General features: G+C 43.9%; 1 protein-coding gene across 4 annotated transcripts in view; it reads right to left on the bottom strand.

The window, feature by feature from the left end:
• Window positions 1-23,114, bottom strand: part of LOC136450612 (uncharacterized) — a 45,134-nt gene extending 22,020 nt beyond the window's left edge. Inside the window, exons 1-18 of one of the 4 annotated variants that reach the window (XR_010758389.1) lie at window positions 22,753-23,114; window positions 19,937-20,122; window positions 19,017-19,106; window positions 15,504-15,577; window positions 15,267-15,422; window positions 14,695-14,806; window positions 14,522-14,577; window positions 14,217-14,271; window positions 14,078-14,134; window positions 11,600-11,701; window positions 10,466-10,546; window positions 10,333-10,385; window positions 4,465-4,534; window positions 4,280-4,343; window positions 4,022-4,170; window positions 3,703-3,827; window positions 3,555-3,612; window positions 3,266-3,363 (exon numbers count right to left, since the gene is read on the bottom strand). Coding sequence is in view for 3 of the 4 variants with exons in the window: in XM_066451145.1 (XP_066307242.1) it covers window positions 3,266-3,363; window positions 3,555-3,612; window positions 3,703-3,827; window positions 4,022-4,170; window positions 4,280-4,343; window positions 4,465-4,534; window positions 10,333-10,385; window positions 10,466-10,546; window positions 11,600-11,701; window positions 14,078-14,134; window positions 14,217-14,271; window positions 14,522-14,577; window positions 14,695-14,806; window positions 15,267-15,422; window positions 15,504-15,577; window positions 19,017-19,106; window positions 19,937-20,122; window positions 22,753-22,857 (1,691 nt within the window). In the remaining variant the exon portion in view is untranslated. Of the gene's footprint in view, window positions 1-3,265; window positions 3,364-3,554; window positions 3,613-3,702; window positions 3,828-4,021; window positions 4,171-4,279; window positions 4,344-4,464; window positions 4,535-10,332; window positions 10,386-10,465; window positions 10,547-11,599; window positions 11,702-14,077; window positions 14,135-14,216; window positions 14,272-14,521; window positions 14,578-14,694; window positions 14,830-15,266; window positions 15,423-15,503; window positions 15,578-19,016; window positions 19,107-19,936; window positions 20,123-22,752 lie in introns of those variants that run through there. The other 3 variants (XM_066451145.1, XM_066451146.1, XM_066451147.1) reach the window with 3 other exon arrangements.
• Between the last annotated feature and the right edge of the window lie 3,030 nt (window positions 23,115-26,144).

Below are 26,144 nucleotides of genomic sequence, written 5' to 3'. Positions count from 1 at the left end.
TGCCATCAAGGGCCTTGGTGGGCGAGCGGTTGAGGAGATGGACGACAGTCATCACCGCCTCCCCCATGTAGATTGCCGGCATCCCTCTCTGCTTGAGGAGGGCGCGGGCGGTGGCCACCATGGTCTGGTTGCGGCACTCAACGACGCCGTTCTGTTGTGGGGTATATGGGGCGGAAAGTGGCGCTGGATCCTCTCGTCGGCGCAGTACACCACGAACTCAGCTGCCGTGAACTCACCGCCGTTGTCGGTGCATAGCACCCGAAGCTTGCGGCCGTACTCCTTCTCCGCAGCAGCTTGATGGCCCTTGATGGCGTCCGCAGCTGCTGCCTTGGTGTCGAGCAGGACCGACCACATGTAGCGGGACACGTTGTCGACGAGGAGCAGGAAGCGCCAGCCTCCAGGTGTGGCCGGTGTCACGGGGCCACAGAGGTCGCCGTGCACGAGCTCCAGCTTCTCCTTGGCGCAGCAGTTCACCTGGGGGGGAAGGGGAGCCGCCGCTGCTTGGTGAGGACGCAGGTGTCGCAGATCCGCTCCACGTGCTCGACTCGCGGCATGCCCTGCACCATCTCCTTGTTGCCGAGCTACTTCAGGGTCTCGAAGTTGAGGTGCCCAAAGCGCTCGTGCCACCGCCAGGCGTCGTCGTCGCGGCGGGCTGCAAGGCACACCGGTTGCGCCACCTATACGTGGAGGACGCAGAGGCGGTTGATGCCTCTGTTCACCTTGGAGAGAAAGCGACCATGGCGATCACAGATGCGTAGGATCCCGTGCTCGATCTCCATGCGCGAGCCATTCTCATCCAGCTGTCCCAAGCTGATGATGGAGTTCCTCAGTGCGGGGATGTAGTAGACACCGGTCTTGGCGGTGAAGACGATGAAGCCGACACCCTTGATCTCCACTGCGGAGGCGTCCCCGAATTTGACGGAGCCTCGAACGCCGGAGTCGAGCTCGGAGAAGAACTCCCGCCGCCCGGTCATGTGGTGGGTGGCGCCGGTGTCGAGGTACCACCCGTCGATCTTGTCACCGCCGGACCCGTTGCCGAGGAAGACATGGGCCCACGACTCCTCGAGGTGGAGGAGCGCGGCGGCGGCCGACGCGGGAGAGGACTACGGCTTGATGCTCCCGTGTACGAAGAACAGAGTTGGCTCGTCACCCTCCTGCGCTTGCACGACGTGTGCCTAACCGCCGCGCTTTGCCTGTCGACAGTCCTTGGCCCAGTGGCCGGTCCTCCCACGGTTCTTGCAGGTGTCATCGCGGGTAGCCTTGCGCTCGCCGTCGGCGCCGTCAGGAGCGCCACCACGCGCCTTGTCCTGCTTGCGCGGCCGACGCTTGCGGCTGCTCGACGAACCCGAGGCCAACAAACCCGAGGCCTCCCCCTTTTTCTACTCCCGCTGGTGGGCGAGCCACTGCTCCTCGGTGAAGAGAAGCTTGCCACCGATGGTGACCGGCTATAAGGGTAGCTGCATGCGGTGGTCGACGGCCTTGAGGCGGCCCGTCACCTCCTCGATCGTGAGCTCGGAGAAGTCCAGCAACGTCTTGATCGACAGAGCCAGCTGCGTGTACTTCTTGGGGACGACGCGGAGGAACTTCTCAACGGCTCAATCCTCGTCGATGTCGTCGTCGTCGTACCGCGCCAACTGCTGCATCAGGGTGTTGAGGCGGAGAGCAAAGTCGTCGATGCCCTCGCCCGGCTTGAAAGCCAGGTTCTCCCACTCCTGACGCAGCTTCTGCAACATGGACCTGCGGGCGCGGGCGCTACCGATGCATGTCGCGGCGATGGCGTCCTTGGCGGTCCGCTTGTTCGCGAGGGAGGACTGCATCTCCGTCGGAACAGCAGCAAGAAGCACCTTCGGCGCCTGCCGATCCTCCTCGAAGTCAACGTCGTCGTACCGTACCGTGTCCCACATGCGTTGTGCCTGCATCTTCACCTTCATCACCATGGACCACTCGACGTGGTTGGTCTTGGTGAGCATGAGCCATCCGCTACCGACGCCGGCGTCCTTGACGACGGTCTACACGACGGGAGGGGAGCCAGGCTGTGAGGGCTTCGTGCGCCAGCGTCCCGTCCGCCCCGCTCACGTCCGCCGAGGCCACGTTCATCGTGGTTGCACACGTCTACGTCCCGTAGAGCCTGCTCCAGCTTCGCCCGCTCGCGCTGCCGCTGCGCCTCCAGCTCGCGGTCGATCCGTGCGTCACGCGCGCCCGCGTCCCGGTCGAGGCAGCGTCAGCCTGAAGCACCGAAGTCGCGTCCGCGTCCGCCCCGCGGTCGTGCGTCCCACTCCCGCGCAACCTCGCGGTCGAGCCAAGCCTCTGCGTCGAACCCAGCAGGTTCGGCCCCGTTCTCGTCGTGCGTTGAAGTCGTCCGCATCGCTTCCGTCCAGGCCGCCCACATCGGACCACACCCGCTCAACGTCCGCGCGGCGTCCCGCGCGGCCCGTGCGCTCATGGTCGAACCGCTCCGCAACCTCCTCCACTCGCAAAGCAGCAACAGCAGCCGCGGCCTGCCTGGCCGCCTCCGTGGCGCACGCGGCTTCAGCCTCCGCCGCCGCGAGACGCGCCGCCTCGTAGCCGCCCGCTCCCGCGCCTCCCGCGCGGCCCGTGCAGCAACAGTCGCGTCTCCGTCGCCCTCAGCGACAGCCGCAGACCGCCTGCTCCGCCCGCCGCTAGAGGTGGTTGAGCCATGAGAGGAAAGGGAAGGGGAGCGATTGGATCGGTTGGACATGGCGATCAGATTAAGGATTAGTAAAGGGGAAAACTCCAAGTAAGAAACTAGGCTCTAGATACCATTTGTTAGAACAAAATCACAGGTTTGGGGCTAGAATTTCAGTTTCATTAGCCTTGCCACAAACATGGTAGGTTGGGGATACATATAGGGTAGCATACTTGGTCCTTAAGAAAGGATTACAGCATATTCTAAGTAGATGCTAAAGCAAGATAAGAAGATAAGGTGCTGACATATGCACCAACTACTACTAAGATAAGCATCCTAGATAGATAACAACAAGACTTATGCTTTCATAATCATCCTAGTCGGTCCCATGGCGACTAGGTTCGACTGGACGACTTGAAAACATTGTTACACAGTATTTCTAACAAACCATATTACAATATTACTTGTCACATCACATGTTATATACTTCGCAAAAAAAGGAAAAAAAGGTACTTAGAAGAGGAGGGGGCTGCAGGCATATGATATATGATTCTACCAACAAGATATTTGGTTATATGCCCAGTAAGAATCCTAGTAAACCGGACAACAGTAGCATACCTTTTCTTCTCTCCGTCGTTTGGATTATTGATTGTAAACTTGCAAAGTGATGCTAGGAAAGAGTTTAAGGGCTCTATAGCACGGAGAACTCCACAAGCCTGAAATAGTATGTCTGATTGTCAAAGCAGTTAATTCACTATAAAGGATAGGACATGGATAAAACAGAAAAGCAACAGAAGACCAGTAGCCCTTAAGCCACATCATGGGTGGAATACTGTTATTCTCTAAGTGGACTAGAGTAGGGCAATTTTCCAAAGTTCTTGATACATCAACAAACCACTATTATCACCTGAGTGAATGCTTGGTATCCTTTCAATATCTCTAATATTATAGCTTCCCCCTGTGACCTGTTAATTAGATTACCCATAACCATAAGAATAGGAAAAATAACATATAATTTATAGGAAAGTACATGTACGTTTAAAGATTGGCCTGACCTCATCAAAATAAGTGACAGAGAGTCAAGGATGGTTAACCATGTTGAATTGACCATAGCCATACAAAGAAGGGCCAACTGTCCACTACATTCCATACTATTTGATTCACATTTCGGTGATTCAAGCTAAAAAGATACAGAAAAGATTAGTTAAACTTAAATTCATATATTCATTGTTCGAACGAAATGTACAGCAGGGCAGGCCCCCAATGTGATTTTATTAAAATAAAAAAAGAGCACCGCTATACAAAGAGGCCTCAGCAACATCTAGAGCTTCATTATTATGTTATTCATAAGAATCGTCTCCTCTTAGTTCTTACCTCACCAACATCTAGAGCTTCATCAGTCAAAGTGGCAATAGTGAAAACTACACCTAAGAGACCTTCAAGGGCCAGAGTGATAGTATGTGCTTCACTAGCAACCAAAACAGCAGCATTTGATGCATCATTATCCATACTCCACTCAATCCCTGAATGGTATTTTCCATATCAGTAGTTATTACAAATCTGAGTAAACAAAACAATAAGCTCAGAGCAAGTAATAATTTAATCACTAGGCTTGTTAACTGTAGAGAGTACCTTTAGCTTTACTACTGAACATTCCACCAACAGCTGCTAGAGTTTCTTCGCTTGAATCTGAAGCCTATAAGAGAAACATTTCTAGTTAAAGGAATAGCAATGGAAAATTCTCAAATAAAATGAGTTCAAACAAACATGTAATTAATAAGGATGATGTTCTTTTGAAGCAAGGGAACCAATACCACCTGAATTGAAGCTACCACCAAAGCAAGTGCTCTAACTATGTTCTCCACGACATTGGTATTCACAGGATTCCTGTATTATTAAAACAAGAAAAGGATATCAGCATATTCTCCTAAAAACCTAATGTTATGCGCACAGACATAAAGCACCAATGCAGTGGACATACTGGCATGGATAGTTAATAAGCTGCAAAAAGAAATTTCTGGCCAAGAAACAATGCAAAAGATAAAACATAACAAGGAACATTTTCACAAGAAACGTCAACAGCTAGTCAGATAAGTCTTCAAATCAATAAAAAGCATACAACTACTGATACCAAATATAAAAAATTTCAAAGCATGTTAGAAGAAGAAAACAAAGAACCTTAAACAGATATCTACACTATATACGCCAAAGGGCGCCTAGCTCAAACGGTTAGGTGGCCCAGCGGCACTCCTCAGGTCCTGGGTTCGACTCGCCGTGGGAGCGAATTTCAGGCTGAGATTAAAAAAATCCCCTCGTCCGTCCCCATAACCAAAGCACTGGGGGGCACCGGCCCAATTCTCACTTGGGCGACGGAAAGCCACCGTGTAAGGGTGGGGGCGGGGGTTCGGGGGTTTTCTCGGCCGGGTGAGAAGGTTCTTCTTCTTATTTGTAATGCTGCGGGGGCAGTCTTAACCCCCCGGACGAGTTTTTTTTTATCTACACTATATTTCTCATACTGATTGTTAACAGATACATATCTTTCTTAAGGCAAGTGTCACCTTTCCATGAAGACCGAAAAGTAAATATCTATAGTGACTTGCCAGGTTTTCTACGGGTTATTACTCTATTCCAAAATGTGCATTGTTTTAGTTTTTTCCTAAGTCAAATTTCGCTTACTTTGACCAAGTTTATGGAAAAATATATTAACATCTAGAATACCAAATAAATGCACTATCAAACATATTTCATGGAGAATTTAATGACACTGATTTGATGTTATAGAGCGGTATAGGGAGACGAAGAAGGATCTACACATGTTTTTTATTGACTCGGAGAAAGCTTATGATAAAATATCAAGGAATGTTATGTGGTGGGCTTTGGACAAACATAAAGTCCCAACGAAGTACATCGGGCTCATTAAGGACATGTACAACAATGTTGTGACTAGTGTTCGAACAAGTAATGGAGACACAGATGACTTCCCGATTAGGATAGGACTACATCAAGGGTCAGCTTTGAGCCCTTATCTGTTTGCCTTAGTGATGGATGAGGTCACAAGAGACATACAAGAAGACATCCCTTGGTGTATGCTTTTCGCGGATGATGTAGTGCTAGGTGATGAAAGCCGGACAGGAGTGAATCAGAAACTAGAGTTATGACGGGAGACTTTGGAGTCCAAAGGTTTTAGACTCGGTAGAACTAAAACTGAGTATATGAGATGTGACTTCGACACTACTACTCGGGAGGAGGAATATATTAGTTTGGAAGGTCAAATAGTGCCTAGGAAGGATACCTTTCGATATTTAGGATCAATGCTACAAAGAGATGGGGATATTGATGAAGATGTTAGCCATAGAATCAAAGCAGGGTGGATGAAGTAGCGCCAAGCATTTGATGTCCTATGTGACAAAAGGGTACCACCGAAGTTAAAAGGCAAGTTTTATAGGACGGCGATTAGACCTGCTATGTTGTATGGTGCAGAATGTTGGCCTACAGAAAGACGACATGTTCAACAGATAAGTGTCGCGGAAATTCGTATGTTGTGTTGGATTTGCGATCATACAAGAAGGGATCGAGATCGGAACGATGATATACGTGATAGATTAGGGGTAGCACCAATTGAAGAAAAGTTTGTCCAACACCGGTTGAGATGGTTTGGACATGTACAACGGAGACCTCCAGAGGCACCGGTGCGTAGTGGAATCCTAAGCCAGGATAGTAACGTGAAGAGAGGCAGAGGAAGGCCGAAGTTAACTTGGATAGAGGCAATAAAAGGAGACTTGAAAGGATGGAATATACCCAAAGACTTAGCCTTAGATAGGAGTGCTTGAAAAACAGCTATTCACGTGCCTCAACCTTGATGGCTTCTGCTGAGTTTCAACTCTAGTCTACACCAACTTGTTTGGGACTTGAAGGCTTTGTTGTTGTTGTTGATTTGATGTTATAGATGCTGGTGCATTTTTCTATAAACTTGTTTAAAATTTTAGAAGTTTGATTTAGGACAAAACTAAAATGTCCTACAATTTGGAACGGAGGGAGTATAAGCTTGTCTTTTCTCAAATACACAGGATTGTGCATTAAGGAAAAAGATGCACACAAACACACCCAACAGAAAGGCTAAAACTTTTCATAATTTCATGTACTCTTACATATAACTCCGCCTATGGTGGGGCGCCTTTGGTGTCCCAGCATAGCAGGTCCCAAGCCCTGGTAAGGAGGAGGGTTGTGTTAGGCATGGCGAGCCAATGTAAAAACTTAGCCACTTAAATGGAGATGAAACCCGAAAGAAAATCGTTGGGGCGTAACCCTCTTAGCGACGCGCCATATCGGAACCCGGGTATGGTGTTAAATGGGCAAGGGCCGGGTCGTCACCCCCGTGACGCGCCGTGTCGTGATCTGGGCATGGTGTCAAGTAACCAAGGATCGGGTCGTCGCTTCCTTAGTGGCGCGCTACATCGGCGTCCGGGTGTAGTGAAAAATGAGCAAGGGTCTTCGCATCAGAGTCGACGGGTGCGAAGGGTAAGGAAGCTAGTCAAACCAACTAGGATCCGTTTAGGTAGTTGGAATGTAGGGTCACTTACAAGTAAGTTAAGAGAATTAGTTGATACCGCGACTAGGAGGCGTGTAAATATATTATGCGTTCAAGAGACTAAATGGAAGGGTCAGAAGGCGAAGGAGGTGGACAATACAGGTTTCAAGCTTTGGTATACAGGGACAGTCGCGAATAGAAATGGAGTAGGAGTTTTGATTGATAAGAGCCTCAAGAATGGTGTGGTGGGAGTGAGAAGGCAAGGAGATAGGATTATCTTAGTCAAGCTTGTCGTTGGTGATATGGTCTTGAACGTAATTAGTGCGTATGCCCTCAAGTAGGCCTCGACGAGAGTGCTAAGAGACAGTTCTGGGAAGACTTAGATGGCCTGGTTAGAGCTATACCTAGTAGTGAGAAGCTTTTTATAGGAGGAGATCTTAATGGGCATGTAGATACTACAAGCGCAGGTTTCAAGGCAGTTCATGAAGGTTTTGGGTATGGTAGTAGAAATCAGGAGGGGGAGGAAGCTCTAGACTTCGCGGTAGCTTTTGATCTGATGATAGCCAACACTTTCTTTAGAAAGAGAGAATCTCATCTAGTGACCTTCAGTAGCGGACAACACTGTAGTCAGATTGACTTTGTCCTCGCAAGAAGAAAGAACAAACGAGCATGCTTGGATTGCAAGGTGATACTAGGGGAGTGTGTTGTTTCTCAACATAAGCTTTTGGTGGCAGATTTTCATTTTTAGATGCGTGCCCGTAGGGATAAACAAGCTAAGATTGAAAGAACAAAGTGGTGGAAACTGAAAGGGGAGACGTCAGAGGTATTTAGGGAAAGGGTTATCAAAGGGGGCTCTTGGAAGGAAGAAGAAGACATAAACAATATGTGGAACAAGATGGCAACCAACATTCGGAAGGTAGCCTCAGAGGTGTGTGGAGTAACCAAAGGAAGGGGACGTGAGGCTAAAGATACTTGGTGGTGGAACGAGGAAGTCCAAAGGGCTATTAAGGAGAAGAAAGAATGCTATAGACGCTTGTACCATGACAGGAGTGTGGACAACATAGAGAAGTATAAGGTGGCAAAAAAGACTGCAAAGCGAGCTGTAAGTGTGGCAAAGGGTAGAGCGTACGAGGATCTTTACCAACATTTGAGTACGAAGGAAGGAGAGAATGACATTTATAGGATAGCTAGGGTTCGTGAGAGAAAGATACGGGACTTCAACCAAGTTAAGTGCATTAAGGATGAAAGGGAGCATCTCTTGGTAAAGGAGGATGAGATCCGACATCGATGGCAAGAGTATTTTGACAAATTGTTCAATGGTGAGAATATGGACACAACCTTTCAATTGGATGACTATTTTAATGACACCAATAGGCGCTTTGTGCGGAGAATCCAAGAATCTGAGGTCAGAGATGTGTTGAAAAGGATGAAAGGAGGTAAGGCGATGGGACCGGATGGTATCCCAATCGAGGTGTAGAGATGCCTCGGGGACATAGCTGTAGTATGGTTAACCAAGCTGTTCAACCATATTTTTCGATCGAACAAGATTCCTGATGAGTGAAGGAGAAATATATTGGTACCAATCTACAAGAATAAAGGGGATATTCAAAGTTGTACAAATTACCGAGGAATTAAGTTGATGAGCCATACTATGAAGCTATGGGAGAGAGTTATCGAGCATCGCTTGAGAGCAATAACGCGGGTCTCTATGAACCAATTTGGTTTCATGCCCGGAAGGTCAATCATGGAAGCCATTTTCTTAATAAGACAAGTTATGGAGCGGTATAGGGAGAAGAAGAAGGACCTACACATGGTTTTTATTGACTTGGAGAAGGCTTATGATAAAATACCAAGAAATGTTATGTGGTGGGCGTTGGACAAACATAAAGTCCCAACGAAGTACGTCGGGCTCATTAAGGACATGTACAGCAATGTTGTGACTAGAGTTCGAACAAGTGATGGAGACACGGATGACTTCCCGATTAGGATAGGACTACATCAAGGGTCAGCTTTGAGCCCTTATTTGTTTGCTTTAGTGATGGATGAGGTCACAAGGGACATACAAGGGGACATCCCTTGGTGTATGCTTTTCGCGGACGATGTAGTGCTAGTTGATGAAAGCCGGACAGGAGTGAATCAGAAACTGGAGTTATGGCGGGAGACTTTGGAGTCCAAAGGTTTTAGACTTAGTAGAACTAAAACTGAGTATATGAGATGTGACTTCGGCACTACTACTCGGGAGGAGGAAGATGTTAGTTTGGAAGGTCAAGTAGTGCCTAGGAAGGATACCTTTCGATATTTAGGATCAATGCTACAGAGGGACGGGGATATTGATGAAGATATTAGCCATAGAATCAAAGCAGGGTGGATGAAGTGGCGGCAAGCGTCTGGTGTCCTATGTGACAAAAGGGTACCACAGAAGCTAAAAGGCAAGTTTTATAGGACGACGATTAGACCTGCTATGTTGTATGGTGCAGAATGTTGGCCTACGAAAAGACGACATATTCAACAGCTAAGTGTCGCGGAAATGCGTATGTTGCGTTGGATTTGCGGTCATACAAGAAGGGATCGAGTTCGGAACGATGATATACGTGAAAGATTAGGGGTAGCGCCAATTGAAGAAAAGCTTGTCCAACACCGGTTGAGATGGTTTGGACATGTGCAACGGAGACCTCCAGATGCACCGGTGCGTAGTGGAATCCTAAGTCAGGATAGTAACGTGAAGAGAGGCAGAGGAAGACCGAAGTTGACTTGGGTAGAGGCAATAAAAGGAGACTTGAAAGAATGGAATATACCCAAAGACTTAGCCTTAGATAGGAGTGCTTGGAAGACAGCTATTCACGTGCCTGAACCTTGATTGCTTCTGTTGGGTTTCAACTCTAGCCTACCCCAACTTGTTTGGGACTTAAAAGCTTTGTTGTTGTTGTTGCATGTACTCTTACATATCTATAGATTCTAGATAAAAGAAAAGAAAATATCTTTATGGCTCTGTTCTCTTACAAATGGATAGCTAAGGAAAAAAAAAGTAAATTCTAAATTTACATGCTACAGGACTGGCAATCTGACATGATTAGCAAACCCCTCGAGAGAAGCTGTATAGAAATTCATCAACCAGAAGAAGAGAATTCAAGAATAGCACTGTGGAAATAATACGTACAAGTCAAATGTCTGAAACAGCAAGCGCAGAGTGCAGGCTTCTACACAAAAACCCTGATGAACAAATAACAATAAGGGCGCACGTAACCATTAATCAATAAGCATGAACCACTATTTTAGCCAAAGAAACTTACCCTTAAAATTTCAAGGACAAGTATCTGATGCCATAATGGTAAGTCCTGACGGGTAATTTTTACAAGCATATTAAGGAAAACCTGTTAATAGAAGCAGCTTAGAGCTTAGGTAGGCTAACATAACTGGATGAATTAGATGTACCATAAGCACTCGTATAATAATGAACTCTAATTATTTCACATCCCAAATTAGTTGCTTCAAAGTGTTACATGACTAGCTAGCAATTTCTACCTACAAGTAAAATGTGAACGCATGGTCAATCATATGAGGGAAAATAGCTAGCAAGAACCACTCCTCCAAATTGCAGAACGCAAAGTCTAAGATCTACTGGTAAATCAATTTACGAATAGGAACTAACAATGATTCCTGACATGATACAAAGTCATGTCTACATTGATTGATTCACCTTTTGAAAATTTTGCGGACTTATGGTGCTTAATCTACATGCACATGGTGTGGATACAACCTAATTACCTAATGCACTGTTTTTAATGCAGCAGCTAGAGAATGAGCAGTGGTGAGTGGAGTAGCTAAGGCTAAACACAGGTTCAGTTCTGAAACGTACTTACTTAGCTTTCATTGCATATAGGCACACATATTAATAGTACACATATGAAGTCAGTTTGCTGAACTGACCATATAGTTCTAGCAGCTATCAGGACATGCAAACATCAAATAGACTGCTTGCTGACAGCCTGCACAACTTATCTTACACACACAACTTATCTTACACACCAAGAAACTCCTGATGCTGTAAACTAGAAAATACAATTGACTTCTACTGCAGCCTTCAGAGGGAGCTGCCTACTCTTAGTGCCTAAGCAAAAACAACCAACTTATACACGTTAGCAACTAGTTAAAAGACAATATACTACTAGTATACTAGATAGATAAGCAGTAACAAGGATTGCTCTAATATGGACAAAATTGGTTGTTCTCGTTTCATTACTTTAGGATTGTGTATGATGCATTCCCAAGCATATTGACCCTAAACAGCTAGTAACATGATTAATTGCTTTAAGTTATAGAACCATCATTAATCACCATTATAGTCAGCTAAAGCTTTGGTTGGATTCTATATTAAATTATGAAAAATGTAGTCAGGATGCATATGAGAACGGGCAAAACAGTACCTCACTTTCAGTAACAAGTGAAGAGCTATATAGTCTGATGACATGAGAAACCAGACGGAGGACTAAACGACGGTAAGAAGGCTCCCCTGCTTCACCCTCGAGCTGAAGAGAAAAACAGAAATCAGATCATACAAGAAGGTGCTAATGGCCAATGTTCCATTGTTGTCTAGTGGAAACTATTAGAAAAACTTCAGTGGTTGCAGTACATTTTTTTATTAAATACACCTAAACGATGCTTTCAACTAATGTCACACCCAAAACAATCCGTTTTGTGTTATCTGCGATCCCAGTTTATTTGTTGATTGCCATGAATGTGCCTAAGTGGGTGCTTCAAACAATTTGACAAAATCAGAAGAGCATTAGGATTAATGGTGGCTGTTGCTTGCCGCATGGGAAAAAGTGACAAAACCAATTGATCTGGGTGGCCTAGGTATTACTAATTTGCAGGTTATGGGCTGGGCATTACAGATGAGATGGCTATGGTTGAATAAAACTGAGGAAGGACGTCCCTGGTCAGGTTTGGACATCCCAATTCAGCCACAAGTTCAAGCAATGTTTGCAATTTCTGTGACCACATATGTTGGGAGTGGCACAAACCATCTTTGGACAGATCGCTCGCTGCATGAAGTTCTTTACTTGATCTTGCTCCAGCAGTATTGCTTGTGTGTCCAAAAGATCCATAATGATTCGTAATCGTACAGTTGCAGAAGCTTTGGAAAACCAACCTTGCGTTAGAGACATTCAGGGGGCTTTTCTATGTGGAAGGCCTGTTGCAGTATCTGCAAAGTTTGGGATGTCCTGGAAATATCGATTTAAAACAGGAGGTTGGTCAACATGTGTGGAAGCATGAGACAAGTGGGTCCTTCACATCTAAATCCACATATAGTGCTTTCTTTTATGGTTTGCTCACTTTTGAACCGTGGAAACACTTGTGGAAATCCTGGGCACCATCAAAATGTAAAATATTTTCATGGCTTGCTATTCGGATTTTGGAACAAATGTTGGACAGACAATCAACTGCTCCCTCTGTCCCATAAAGAATGCAATTCTTGCTTTTCGAGAAGCCAAATGATTTGAATTTTTATCAAAGTTATACAAAAAGTACTAACATTTATAATACAAAATAAGTACCATTAGATTAATTACGAAATATATTTTCATAATAAACCTATTTGGAGACATAAATGTTAATACTATTCACTATAAATTTGGTCAAACTTGAGCTTGCTTGACTGACACAAATCCCATAATTGCATTCTTTTTGGGACGGAGGGAGTACCAAAAAGAGGTCTACCACACCCAGAGCAGTGTGTGCTATGTGATCAAGAGGTGGGAAGTGCCCAACATATCCTCTCCACTTGTGTGTCTGCTCGTCAATTCAGGCATAATTTGTTAGCCAAGCCAAAGGATTGATAAGGCCAAGATGTGACAAATTAAGCTTTGCAGACTGGTGGAGAAACCAAGAAAGGCAAGTCAAAGGATTGATAAGGCCAAAAGAAAGGCATTTAATAGTGATGTGAATTTAGGTGCTTGGACCCTGTGGATTCAAAGGAACAATTGTGTCTTTGATGGCACCTCTCCTTCTCCCACTGATGTTCAGTACTACTTCAAGGAGGAGATGAGACTCTGGTGCTTGGCTGGACCCAACTTCAAGAGTTGGGCTTATGTTAGGGAGTTTTTTCTTTTCTGTTCAGACTTTTTTGACCCATGATTTACAGCAGTCCTTCCTTGTCTCACAGTTGAGATGAGGAGGTTGTCTATAAGGGCCCTTTATTCTTCTCTCTAGAATACAAAGATGTGCAGCTCTCCTGCTCGTTCGATGAAAAAAACTAGAAACTAAAAGGTGCTTGTGAAAGCCTTTGCAATGCCAGACTATAAACAGGTCACACGAAACTAGTAAGGTGGTTGTAAGCAGTGTTTTCTAACTTTAATTTCTGTGTGTGCATTGTATTGTTGTTTGTGTGAGCATGTGTTTTTGTTTTGTACTGTTTTTCTCCTCTTTGATATAATGACAGGAAGCTCTCCTTCCAGTTTGGGGGCAAAAAGCTAGTAAGCTAAGGTAGCAAAGAGCCAACAACATAAGAAGGGCTAACTTCTTGGACCTGTTTATTTTAATGCCAACCTCTCAGCCCCTAATTTGGCTAAAATGATCAAGTGTTGGCCCTGTTAGTTTAAGGGCATGAGCTACTAAGAATCTATGACTAAAAGACTACAGCCCCAATTCAATAACTTCCATGCATAAATCAGAGAACACAATACCTGGCACCTACAATTTCAAAAGCAAGTACCGAGAAATGAATGAACTTTGTGACTTGTAAAGATAAACATGGTAATGTTGCAAACGTGAATGTATACTGAGTATACCAAAATTTAGCTAATGCTTCTGTATATGAAGCTTGTGATGTGGTGTGCAATCAAAATCTGTAACTGCAAATTGAGCATATTAATAAAGTCAAACCCCTGATTCAATGAACCTACCTCAACATTAGTGCGGAGTGAAGTCATGAGAAGTGAGCAAATTTGATGACGCAAAACCTGGCAGATTATCAAGATGATCAAAAGTTATCAATCAACAAATTTAAAAAATGATGATAAAGGGTTGTACAGAAACACAAACCTGCTGGTAAGATAACAATGCCTGGAATATAGCAACATATGTGGATAGCACAAACCTGGAACAAAATATGTCCAGATGAGGTTTAGATTGTTATTATGCAGGTTCTGCTTCTGCTTAAGATTTACGTGGAATTGTTCTACATACATCTTCTTCACAACATATTCAGTCAAAATGCACCATTAGGATCAGTAATTTTTAACTCAGCCCAGTGGTAGCATCATGTCATTATATGATAACAAGTGACAGATACATTCTTGCAAGAGAAAGCATAATAAAATTTTCATTGTGGAACTTAGAGAGCTTACTCAAGTATGTCAACGGCAAATGTCCTATGCAGTGAATAGACACGGAACCACGTAGCCTAGAGGAAATAAGTCAGGAGTTACCCACAACATTATGTGGAAGGGAAAAAAAAACTTCATATGTCCTTATTTACAGAAAAATAGAGAAGGTTCTATCAGAAATTGTTCGCACATACAGATCCACCTGCAGCAAGAGCTGTCAGGTCTTCGAGCAGACGGAGCCCGAGCTTTCCAACATCACTCAAATTCTCCCTCATGGTAGGATCTCCAGAGTTGCTTGCTAGCAATCTGCCATGTAAAGCAATCTGAATCTACAGACCCAAAAAAAGGCAAAATGCAAACGCAACACAAAGAATAACAACATTAACATTTCTGCAGTACCTATCATGTATTTGGGTATAAATTTTAAAATGTCTTTCCAAAATCTGACTAGAATGAAGCAGGCATAAGAATGCAAGTATGCAGAGCTTCTCATATTATTATCCATCTCAACTACAAACCCATGACAGAACTACATAAGCAAAGCAAAATTCAAGCATGGTGCAGCTAAGAAGAATCTAGCAGAGCTCATGTGGTATAACTTTTAGTAAGTCAAAAAAATGTGCATTGGGAACAATAAACTTAAAAATAGGGGCTCTGCATTTCAGGCTAAAAGTTTACCTGCTTTGTCATAATGTCAAGTTGTCAACTATAGCAGCTAAGATATGCCTTAATAGCATAATCATTAAAGAAATAGAGATAGCCTTACAGTGTGTGACTGAAGCTATGAGTGACGTTATCCACAACAGAGTTAACACAGGAACCGAGTCTTGCTGAAGAAGCTTTGCCGGGGGGAAGTGATTCAGCACGAATAACATTATCAAAGACCAAAGCCACTGCTTGTCTAAACGTAGCTGCTGCCGTACTAAATGAACAATATGTGATTCATAGGATATTACTAAGGAACTTAAGAATCAGTGATACAACTGTATGGCAATGAGCTTACTTGCGGACACTGTCAGAAGATCGACTGCTTTCAAGTAGGTAAAGGCATATTCCAAGAGCTTGTGACATGCTCTCCTGAAAGAAATATAAAGGATCTACTGATAAGATAAGCCTACTGATGGTAACAGTATTATGATCCTGAGAACATTCATGGCATGATACCACAACTGTTATTCATGCTCCAAAGAACAACCCAAAGAAACAATCAAGATTCAAAAATATAATCCAAGAAGTAGCAAATAGACATGCTCCCCGCCCCCCAGAAGACTTAGAAGTTATGAATAACTTTTCTAATAATTTTCATTCTAGAGCTAACTAAAACATACTATTGGGCAAGAACACACTATGTTTTAAGAGCATCTCCAAGAGTTTCTCTTAAACTCACTCTCTAAATCATCAATTGGAGAGCCAATCATTCTATATCATGTGCGCCCTCTAGCCCCGCTGTCCATCCTTGGCTAGTGAGAAATCCAGAATAGAGGATAGCTATATTGAGATTTAATTAAAGAAGTTGTTGGAGGGTATTTTTTTCACCAAAATCTTTATTCCTATCAATTAGGAAGGATATAAAGAGGCTCTTGGAGTTGCTCTAAGACATTAAAAAGCTCATAGCTCAAAATTCAAGCAGCCTGCACTCCAAAAATGAAAAAGAAGAGGCAAGTAGAGGGTAGAAGACTAGGTTGTGGTCATTTTTGGAAGCGAAAAAAGGACGCACATAATCTAGTAACCGCGGGGCTATGTATAAGAAACCTAATTTCTTCTTCTTAACAAAATGACATGCAGTTCTCTTGCATGTTCCAGAAAAAAAAAGTCTGTATCTCTACTACTTAGAAAGTAAATAGTGAGTCCCCTTCCACTCCGCTCCAACCCCCCCCCCCCCCCCCCCCCCCCCCAAAAAAAAAAAACACGCTCTGCACTCCAGCCCGCAAGGTCCATCATCCTCTCCCAGTTTTTCTCCAATGCTACATCACAAAGCCGTACTGCACACCTTTTTTTTCCCTCACAACCAGATCACGGACTTCCTTTTTCCTCGACACCAGATCACGCCCGGTGGCCACCTACCTTCCCTCGTCACCCAGATCGCATGTTGGCCACCCCTACATTCAACGATCAGCACCCATGATGTGCGCGGTCATGAGACATATGCAGTAGTGCGGTACCAGCACCGGTGTAGGCACTGAAGCGAGTAGGCCACCAAGAGCATGGTGCAGCACGTCCATGGTCACAACGGCCTCCGGCATTCCATGCCGAAGTCAATCCTGGCCACTCTGCAATCACCTCTGGGTGCTATGGCTCGTGCCACAGTGCTACTAGATCGATGGAGAGGTGAAGATAATCTAACAAGGATGGGTCCCTCCGCCTTCTCTCTACCGCCCACCAGCTGATGGCTTGACACCGTCCTGGAGGATCTTGCCTACTCCCATACTCCATCACAGAAGATGGTGCCTGCAGCCTACCCTCATCAACGCATGCCTGGAAGCCTAGCTCGCTGTCCCTAGGGCACCCCTAGCTGGACAAAACCAAATCTATCCCTGTCCTCTTTATGCGCTCAATTTTCAGCTTTACATCAGCCCCGTGTATTTGCAGGGACCTTGCAATCTTGTCATATTACCATTTACACGGAAGGAGATTCAAGAGGAGACCAACAATATTCATGTTATCTCTAGTGTGCAAATCTCTAAGACTCCCTAAAAATTAACCATAAACATCAATACATCATTAAGAAAAATCAATTGCCAAGGGCGGGCCATGACCCACTTTGGCCTCCATGTAGCTCCGCCAGTGCATTTACATGTACATGCATTCCTCCGGTTATTGTGAACCTGGAATAACATTGGTTGTTTGTGCATTCCTTATGGTCACAAGTGTTCCTGCACTTAAAATCTTGCATAAGAGGCACGCAAATGTGCTAACTGCTGAGCAGGAAACTTTCTTTCGTGCATTACTTGTTCTTGTTTTTCTGTCATGGCGGAGTACTGTTTCTTCAGATTTTTTTTTCCACGCTAAACAATTTTGCTACTCCAAGGAGATGTTTTTAAAATTATCATTTTTGTGCGGATATTTTTCAGGATGTATATGGTTTCGCTTATGTATAGTTATATCATTTGCCTGATCATAAGGTACTATTGTAGACATCAAGAGTACGAAAAATAATATCTGAAATTTTTATTTTGTGCAGCATAAAAAAAATCATTTGAGTTTGAAAGGTTACATTACTTATTTTGAAACAAATGTATATATTTGACAAATTATGTGCTAATATAATACGGTTAAGTGGATCATGAGTTAGCACTCAACAACATCAGGAAAACTCTCATGTATGAGAATATCTGATGAGGGGCTCTGCCAGAACCAGGACAGTGAACTTTTGCAACCTTGGTCCCAATTGGCAGCATGTGGACGGCACGGCACAACGATTTGATGCTCAGGCTCCCATGCCTGTGACTTGTAGGCTGATATGTTTTTTGTTGCCCATAGCAACGCATGGGCATTTAGATAGTAAAAAAGAAAAGAACAATAACTTTCTTTTAAGAAAAAGGTAGCAGTGAACATAGGCCCTGTTTGGTACATTGGATTTCCAGCTTCTGCTTCTTTTTCAGCTACCACAGGTGCCAAATGCGAAACTTTTCAAGTAGCTTAAAATCAAGTGTTTGTGGGAAATGAACTAGCACGCAACTTTTTCCATCAGCGGCAGGGGGAAAGATTTTCAACTGCAACTCCCACGCACGACTGCCTCCGCCTGTGCTCCTCCCTTCTGCTCCACACTGCTCCTTACTTCTCTCCCACACCAAGCAGCAGTGGTGCTAGCCTTCTCTGCCGGCAACACTCCCTCCACTCCTCTACCATCGTGCCCACGGCCATGCCACTCCTTCACTGTGCTGCCCTCTGCATCTGTCACCCATGGCCGTTCCGCCCCTCCGCATCCAGCTCCCCGCTCCGTAGTCAGCCACGGAGCTCGCCAGCAGCGGATCGGCACACGCGCCCTCCTCACCGTTCCAGCATTCCTGCCAAGCTGAGCGATGGCACACAACCACGCCGCTCCTGCACAACGAGATTGGGAGCCACACGTGCACCATGCTCACCCAATGTGTTGCTGCAGAAGATCGGCCAGGCCAGGCCATGGATTTTCTCTCTGCTGATGAGAGCACTGGCAGCAACCTTGTTCATCTCTGAATCCTCACAAAAAAGTTGAAAAAGAAGTCAAACCTCCAAACAGGATAGTTTTTTTATTCAGCAGCTTGTGTAAGAAGTGTTTTCTCTGTGCAGCTAGAAAAAAAACAGCTTATAGAGAAGTTTAAACTGTGTCAAACAGGGCCATAATCCAAGCGAGAAAGACAAAAAGAAATCAGCAGTGTTACCATCGGGTGATGGCATGTTGGCTCATTAATGCGGTCTTATGTTTATTATTTTGATAGATAGAAGCTTTCACATGTTCAAAGGTTACCTAAACACATGACATGTAGGAAACCTTCCACAAAAAAGAAATAAAATTATAGCCACTGATAGTTGATACCTCACTTTCAGGATGTAGACGAGATTGAAAAAGAATCAACATCGTTTGCAAAGTCTTTAGTTGAACAATCTCATCAGTCATCTCTGCGTGCTGCAACAAACAAACAACAGAGTTCAGAAACAATGAGTTCAAGGTTGCAGCTACAACTACAGACGATTATGGAAATCAAATTTTGTCATGAGAATTGAACAGAAGAAACATAAACATAAAGGTTCAAATACAAAATAAACAACTAAAATAAACTTCTAGCTTAATAAATGTGGGTTTTGAATTATTGTGTCTGTAAAACATAATCTCAAACTCAATTAAGAAAAACAGTAATGGGGTGTTTGGTTTGTGGAATGGAATGAGTTGATCCATCACCACCTCATTCCTTACAAGCTAATAAATAATAATAGCATGAGGAATGAAGACATTCCACTAAATTTGAGGAATGGACTCATGATGCATCACCCCATCTAGCACCCAGGTTCAAGTCCTCATCGAGGCGAATATGGGTGCATATTTTCTTATTAATATAAAGCCACCTGTTCCTTCTAGGTTGGTCTAGGAGTTTTTTTTAAGACACAAACTTGGGTGGTGGAGGTGTACAGCCACACCTCCCACCACTGAGCTTGCTAAGGCCCAATTTGGATTAGCTAGAGCTTATAGAAATCTGCTAAAAAAAAGCTCTGTCTGGTCCAAACAGCCCAGCTTATAGCCCATGCCCAACCAACCAGCTTAGAAGAAGTTATAAGCTAGCTCTCCCCAGCTATTGCAGCTTATAGAAAGTTGAGCTGATCCAGACAGGGCCTAAGTTCCTAAATGGCATGACAGTCAAAAGATAACGCAGAATATCATGTCTGATTTGTGCATTTATCGACAAAATTTTCATAATAGACAGAATGAGGGCAAAAGTAACTAAGAAGGCAAGAACTCACATCCTTCAAAGTCGCTAGTATCTCCTTCAGCGCAGATGAGGCAACAGCATCATGTGATATAAGCTTTTGCAAACAGGATAGTCCTATGACACTCAACTTCACTGATTTAACACTGCATGCCATCAGAAACATCCGCAGTATATCTTCATTTTGAGCTATTTCACTTGGGCCAGATAGAGATCGGAGCTTCAAGACCAAAAAAGAAATTGAAAATGATGCCTTGTCAACGAACAAGTAACACTTATGATATATACTAATACTGAAAATGTATAGAAGGTCATAAATTACAAGTCTTTTGCAGAATTACAAGAAATGGATAAAAAGTATTCTCCTTGAGTAATCAATAAACATTATTTAGCCATGAATTTATTTGGATTACAAGAGAGAGAAGAGACCCTTGATACTATAAAGATTAAAAAAAAAACTGAAAGCTAACTTTTATGGGATAGATGGAATGCTTAACCATTCTATGTCAAAATAACATAGATGAAAGAGATTCATCCTAGATGGTCATGGAATAAAGCTAATAATTGGTTACATCTGCCATAATGATATAAAAACTGCCTAAAAATATAATAAAGTGGAAACAGTGCATGACTTTCTACAGGTTCAAACTCTCCAGCAAAGAGTATGATGATATCAGTGTTCCAAAAAGGTGTAATTACGTGTATGCTTAATCACAATTAGGCATGAGGCAGACCCCTGGCGCATCACCTAGGCCATAGGAGGCCATCGGAAATGATAACAGCAATCCAACATTGATATAGTTTTCATTTTTCAAGCTAAGCTTAGAACTTCACATGAACCATCAAACACATGACTACTAGCCTACTACTCCCTCCGTTGCAAATCGTAAGTCATTTTGGATTTTTTAGAAAAAACAAAATGACTTACAATTTGGAATGGAAGGAGCAGTTAATAAACCCTTCAACTTGAAGAAACCAGTGAAGTTCCTTCAGCTCCACATGATTTATGCTTCTTTGGGCATATGGTGCTTACACTTCTCTCGAAACCATGGAAACAATGTGCATTTGGTATGAACTTGAGATTTCCACTCCAACCAAATTCACAAAATTGGTTCCAAGCATCTGAACCATACTATGTTGATGAGCCATACTATGAAGCTATGGGAGAGAGTTATCGAGCATCGCTTGAGAGCAATAACGCGGGTCTCTATGAACCAATTTGGTTTCATGCCCGGAAGGTCAACCATGGAAGCCATTTTCTTAATAAGACAAGTTATGGAGCGGTATAGGGAGAAGAAGAAGGACCTACACATGGTTTTTATTGACTTGGAGAAGGCTTATGATAAAATACCAAGGAATGTTATGTGGTGGGCGTTGGACAAACATAAAGTCCCAACGAAGTACGTCGGGCTCATTAAGGACATGTACAGCAATGTTGTGACTAGAGTTCGAACAAGTGATAGAGACACGGATGACTTCCCGATTAGGATAGGACTACATCAAGGGTCAGCTTTGAGCCCTTATTTGTTTGCTTTAGTGATGGATGAGGTCACAAGGGACATACAAGGGGACATCCCTTGGTGTATGCTTTTCGCGGACGATGTAGTGCTAGTTGATGAAAGCCGGACAGGAGTGAATCAGAAACTGGAGTTATGGCGGGAGACTTTGGAGTCCAAAGGTTTTAGACTTAGTAGAACTAAAACTGAGTATATGAGATGTGACTTCGGCACTACTACTCGGGAGGAGGAAGATGTTAGTTTGGAAGGTCAAGTAGTGCATAGGAAGGATACCTTTCGATATTTAGGATCAATGCTACAGAGGGACGGGGATATTGATGAAGATGTTAGCCATAGAATCAAAGCAGGGTGGATGAAGTGGCGGCAAGCGTCTGGTGTCCTATGTGACAAAAGGGTACCACAGAAGCTAAAAGGCAAGTTTTATAGGACGACGATTAGACCTGCTATGTTGTATGGTACAGAATGTTGGCCTACGAAAAGACGACATATTCAACAGCTAAGTGTCGCGGAAATGCGTATGTTGCGTTGGATTTGCGGTCATACAAGAAGGGATCGAGTTCGGAACGATGATATACGTGAGAGATTAGGGGTAGCGCCAATTGAAGAAAAGCTTGTCCAACACCGGTTGAGATGGTTTGGATATGTGCAACGGAGACCTCCAGATGCACCGGTGCGTAGTGGAATCCTAAGTCAGGATAGTAACGTGAAGAGAGGCAGAGGAAGACCGAAGTTGACTTAGGTAGAGGCAATAAAAGGAGACTTGAAAGGATGGAATATACCCAAAGACTTAGCCTTAGATAGGAGTGCTTGGAAGACAGCTATTCACGTGCCTGAACCTTGATTGCTTCTGTTGGGTTTCAACTCTAGCCTACTCCAACTTGTTTGGGACTTAAAGGCTTTGTTGTTGTTGTTGTTGTTGTTGGTTCCAAGCATCTGAACAAAAGCTATCTAATCATTCTACACCCACCTAGGGGATAGACTTGTCTAAGCACTAATCACTAATATAACTTAACCACAATGCACAAAATGCAGCTAGAAATTTAAACTCCCACTACGGAGGTTCCAGCCGTTAAAATTGGAGCAGTCCTACTCCATATCTCTAGTTCAAACACGCTGATATAGTGACATCACACTATCGCAGAACAAGACTAGAATAGAGTTACCAAACCCAAATTAACACTTCCAAATTTCAATTACCGGCCTAAACGTTCGGATACTACCCCGCCGCTAAATGGGTCCGGAACGGGCGAGGGCACTGAAGGAACGCGAAATGGGTGTCGGTGTCATGATCACTGCTGAAGAGTGCGTACTGCTTAGGTAAGGAGAGGCGTACCTTGAGTATAGCGTGCTCCGCGGCGTCTTTGACAGCGGGGTGGCGGCGGCGTGCCTCAGCAGAGAGAGCGCGCAAATCGGCCTCCAGCGCCGCCATGAAGGCCATCTCCTCCTCCGCCGGCCTGCTCCTCCTCAGGCGCAGCAGGGAAGCGACGGTGGGACCAGTAGGGTTTTGGCCTATGCCCCCGCGGGGATCGGAAGCGGGAGGCCGCGCCGCACGGGACAAGTGAGATCTGAGGAGAGACAGGGACGACGAGGAAGATAAAATTTAGGTGCGCTCGATGTTTAGTTGCCTTCATTTTGTTTCGCGGGAAGAAGGTCGCTCCACCGTTCGTTCTGGATCTCGCGGTTAGTTGAGCATCTTGGTATAAATTAGCTCTCCCATTTTATTTTTTATTTTTTTGGGGGGGTGTTTGGAATTTGGATTGGGCTCAAACCGTTCAAGTGTTATGTACTGCTCCTATGATTTTATCTAGTATTTGAACTTGTAAATGTTGGCGCAAATTTTCGTAAACACAGTTGAAGTTAGAGGAATTTGAGAATGACTTATAATTTAAAATAAAATAGAGTACTATGAATTAGCATAAAGCTATTTCCGTTCAAATGAAACATAAGAGCATTCTAAGAGTTTTTCTTTAAAGCATCTCCATGAGATCCCAAAACAAGCTCTCGGTTCATGATTTTCTGGCGATATAGAAAAAAAAACACACCAATCTTTTGGCACTTCGAAAAATCGACCCCGTCGTGCGGATAAATACACGCATGCATATCCAGAAAGTATAAAAATGTTTAGAGGTGGTTTAGAAATAGTTTGAGATTCTTGATGTAAAACCTTTTATCTTGAGGAATGAGATTTTGGAAACTGTTGGAAGAACCAAACAAATATGCTCTCAACTTTTTTTTAGTCACTTAAAAAACTCGTTAGTTTACCAAGTTATTTTTTTACAATCGGTAGATGCTCTTAACTAACTATTTTAAATTATTATGTAACAAGTTATTTAAATAGAAATTATTTTCCATATATACTTTATTTTCCAACAAATTTTATATATCTAATATGAAGTACGTACTCTAGAGAGTCAAACCCGCTAACGTGTTAGTGAATGGGTGAAGAAACATAAGGGTGTCTTCAGATAAATCTACTCTCACGCCCCCTAACTCTCCTACAACTGTGTTTTCTTTTACCACCGACAATAATTATGGAATTTGTTATTGAGTTTTCTTTTAACACTGATATAATTACGGAATTTACTAGCGAGATGGGTTTAAGGAGCTCTTCTGGGAAGAGGATGCTGATATTCAGCTTGTTCGTTTCAGCTTATACGATCGTGGATTATAAGCTAGAATAGTATTTTTCTCTCACACCAAACCAGCCAGCAGTACTTCTGACTTATAATTCACGATCGTTTCAGCCGAAACGAACAGGCTGATTATCTTGGCGCTACCGGTTCACGAGGGAGGGGAGAATTTCTTAGCATGGAACCCTAACAATCACGGCCGATTTAGTGCGAAGAGTGATTATTTAGGCCACGTTTGGCACAGCTCAGCTTCACCATATAAGTTTTTTTTTGCAAAATAGCCTCATGAGCAACTTTTTTTTGTTGAATCTGAATTGTTTTGGAACAAGTGTTTGGCAAAACAGCTTCACATGGTGGAACAATGAATAGAATGACTATAATATGGGAGATAAAGCTAGGATAAGCTACTTTTTTCAGCTTTCTCCTAACCCATATCTTTGTGACAGGAGGAGAAAAACAAGCCATTTTAAAAATAAGTGTTTAGCAAACAAAAACAGCTCGTAACGGCTCGTAAAGCTATTGTGTTGTCGTGCTGATTTTCTACAGAATAGAAGTTGATTCGGAGCAAAACGGAGTAGTGGCAATGCGCCTTACTCCAATTGGAAAAAGATTGGATTAAGTCCACTTTCGGCCCCTAAACTCTCGTGTCGGTCTAATTTTTACCGCCAAGTACAAAACCGTCTGATCTGGGCATCAGAACTTTCAAACCTGTTTACTTTAAGCCCCTCGGTGCGTTTCAGGTTGTTTGCGCTGACGTGTTCCCGGTTTTGAATGGCCACGCTGGCGTTGACGGACACGTAGGATCACCGCGCCGGTCAAAACACGAGTCGGCCCGCTCAGCTCTGTCTCTCCCTCTCAGTTCCTCTCCCCCAAACCCTAGACGCCACCGCCTTCTCCATCATCGCCGCCGCCTCCATCGCTGTAGCCACTACCGCATCCTCTCCTCCAGTCCCTCCACGTCCGTAGTCTCCCCTCCACCTGGGAGTCCTCCGCCGCTGCCTTCGCAGTCGTATGGGCTTGGAGGATTGAAACGAACACGCTCAAGTACGATTGAATCCTTTTGCATTTATGGATGTAGGTATGGAAGTGCTCTTAGGTTAGTTACCTTAGATCCATAGTCCTAAGACTCTAATATCTGTTGTAGGAATGGACTCTTTGGAATTTCTTTGTGTTTGATTTCACTTTGGTGGCGAGTTTTTCAATGATGGGAAGAAACTTCATTATCTAGGTCGAAATGAGGAAATGTCATTCATCGAGCGTGACAAAATATCTTTGTCTGAAGTAATTGGACATCTTAAAGACCATTACAATGCTTCAGAGCCTGTTCTTCTCCATTGGTTGTTCCCTGGCAAGGATTTACTAAATGGGCTCAGAGTTTTGGTAGATGACAAGGCTTGTTTGGACATGTCTGAATGTGTTACTGATGGAGGGGTTGCAGATGTATTTGTTGAGCTTATTGAAGTGAAAGCTGATGGCATGGAGACTGAGGAGGAAGAGGATGGGGAGGACCAGTGTAGTGACTGGGAGGAAGATGCTCAAATGGAGAGTGAAAGAGTAGACCGTGAAAGCACTAGGATGGAAACACCTCATGAAGACAATGTGGTGGTTGAGGATTTGGCTATAATGAACATGTCATCACCAGAACAAGTGAAGGACTTAGTAGGTGCTACTAAGTATTTGCATTGGGTTAGAGAGAAAAAAAGGCTCCTGTACAGAAGTTAGTTATTCAAGAAGTGTTTGTTCATGAAGAGGCTCTGGTGCAGAAGGAACACGGTTCAGATATGGATGATTCTAGTGACCAGGATTACTTGCCTGGTGATGATGAGAGCAGTGGAGAGGATGAGGAGGTAATTCAGATTAGAGCTAAGCTAAAGGAGTTAAAGAAGAAATTAAAAGCTAGAGGCATGTTGGTGGTTGATGAGGAAAGGCATGAAGTCAATGTGGAATGTGCTAATGAAGATGATGGCTGTGATTCCCATGATATGGATACTGATGAAGAGGATGATTCATGTGATGAAACATCTGATGGAGAGTTGGTTAGGAAGGAGAAGAAATTCTCCAAGTTTGATGCCAATGCTCCAGTGCTAGTATTCAC

Source organism: Miscanthus floridulus, chromosome 5, assembly GCF_019320115.1.
Source record: "Miscanthus floridulus cultivar M001 chromosome 5, ASM1932011v1, whole genome shotgun sequence".
NCBI classification, from domain to species: Eukaryota; Viridiplantae; Streptophyta; class Magnoliopsida; order Poales; family Poaceae; genus Miscanthus; species Miscanthus floridulus.
This window is presented reverse-complemented; position numbering and strand designations above follow the sequence as displayed.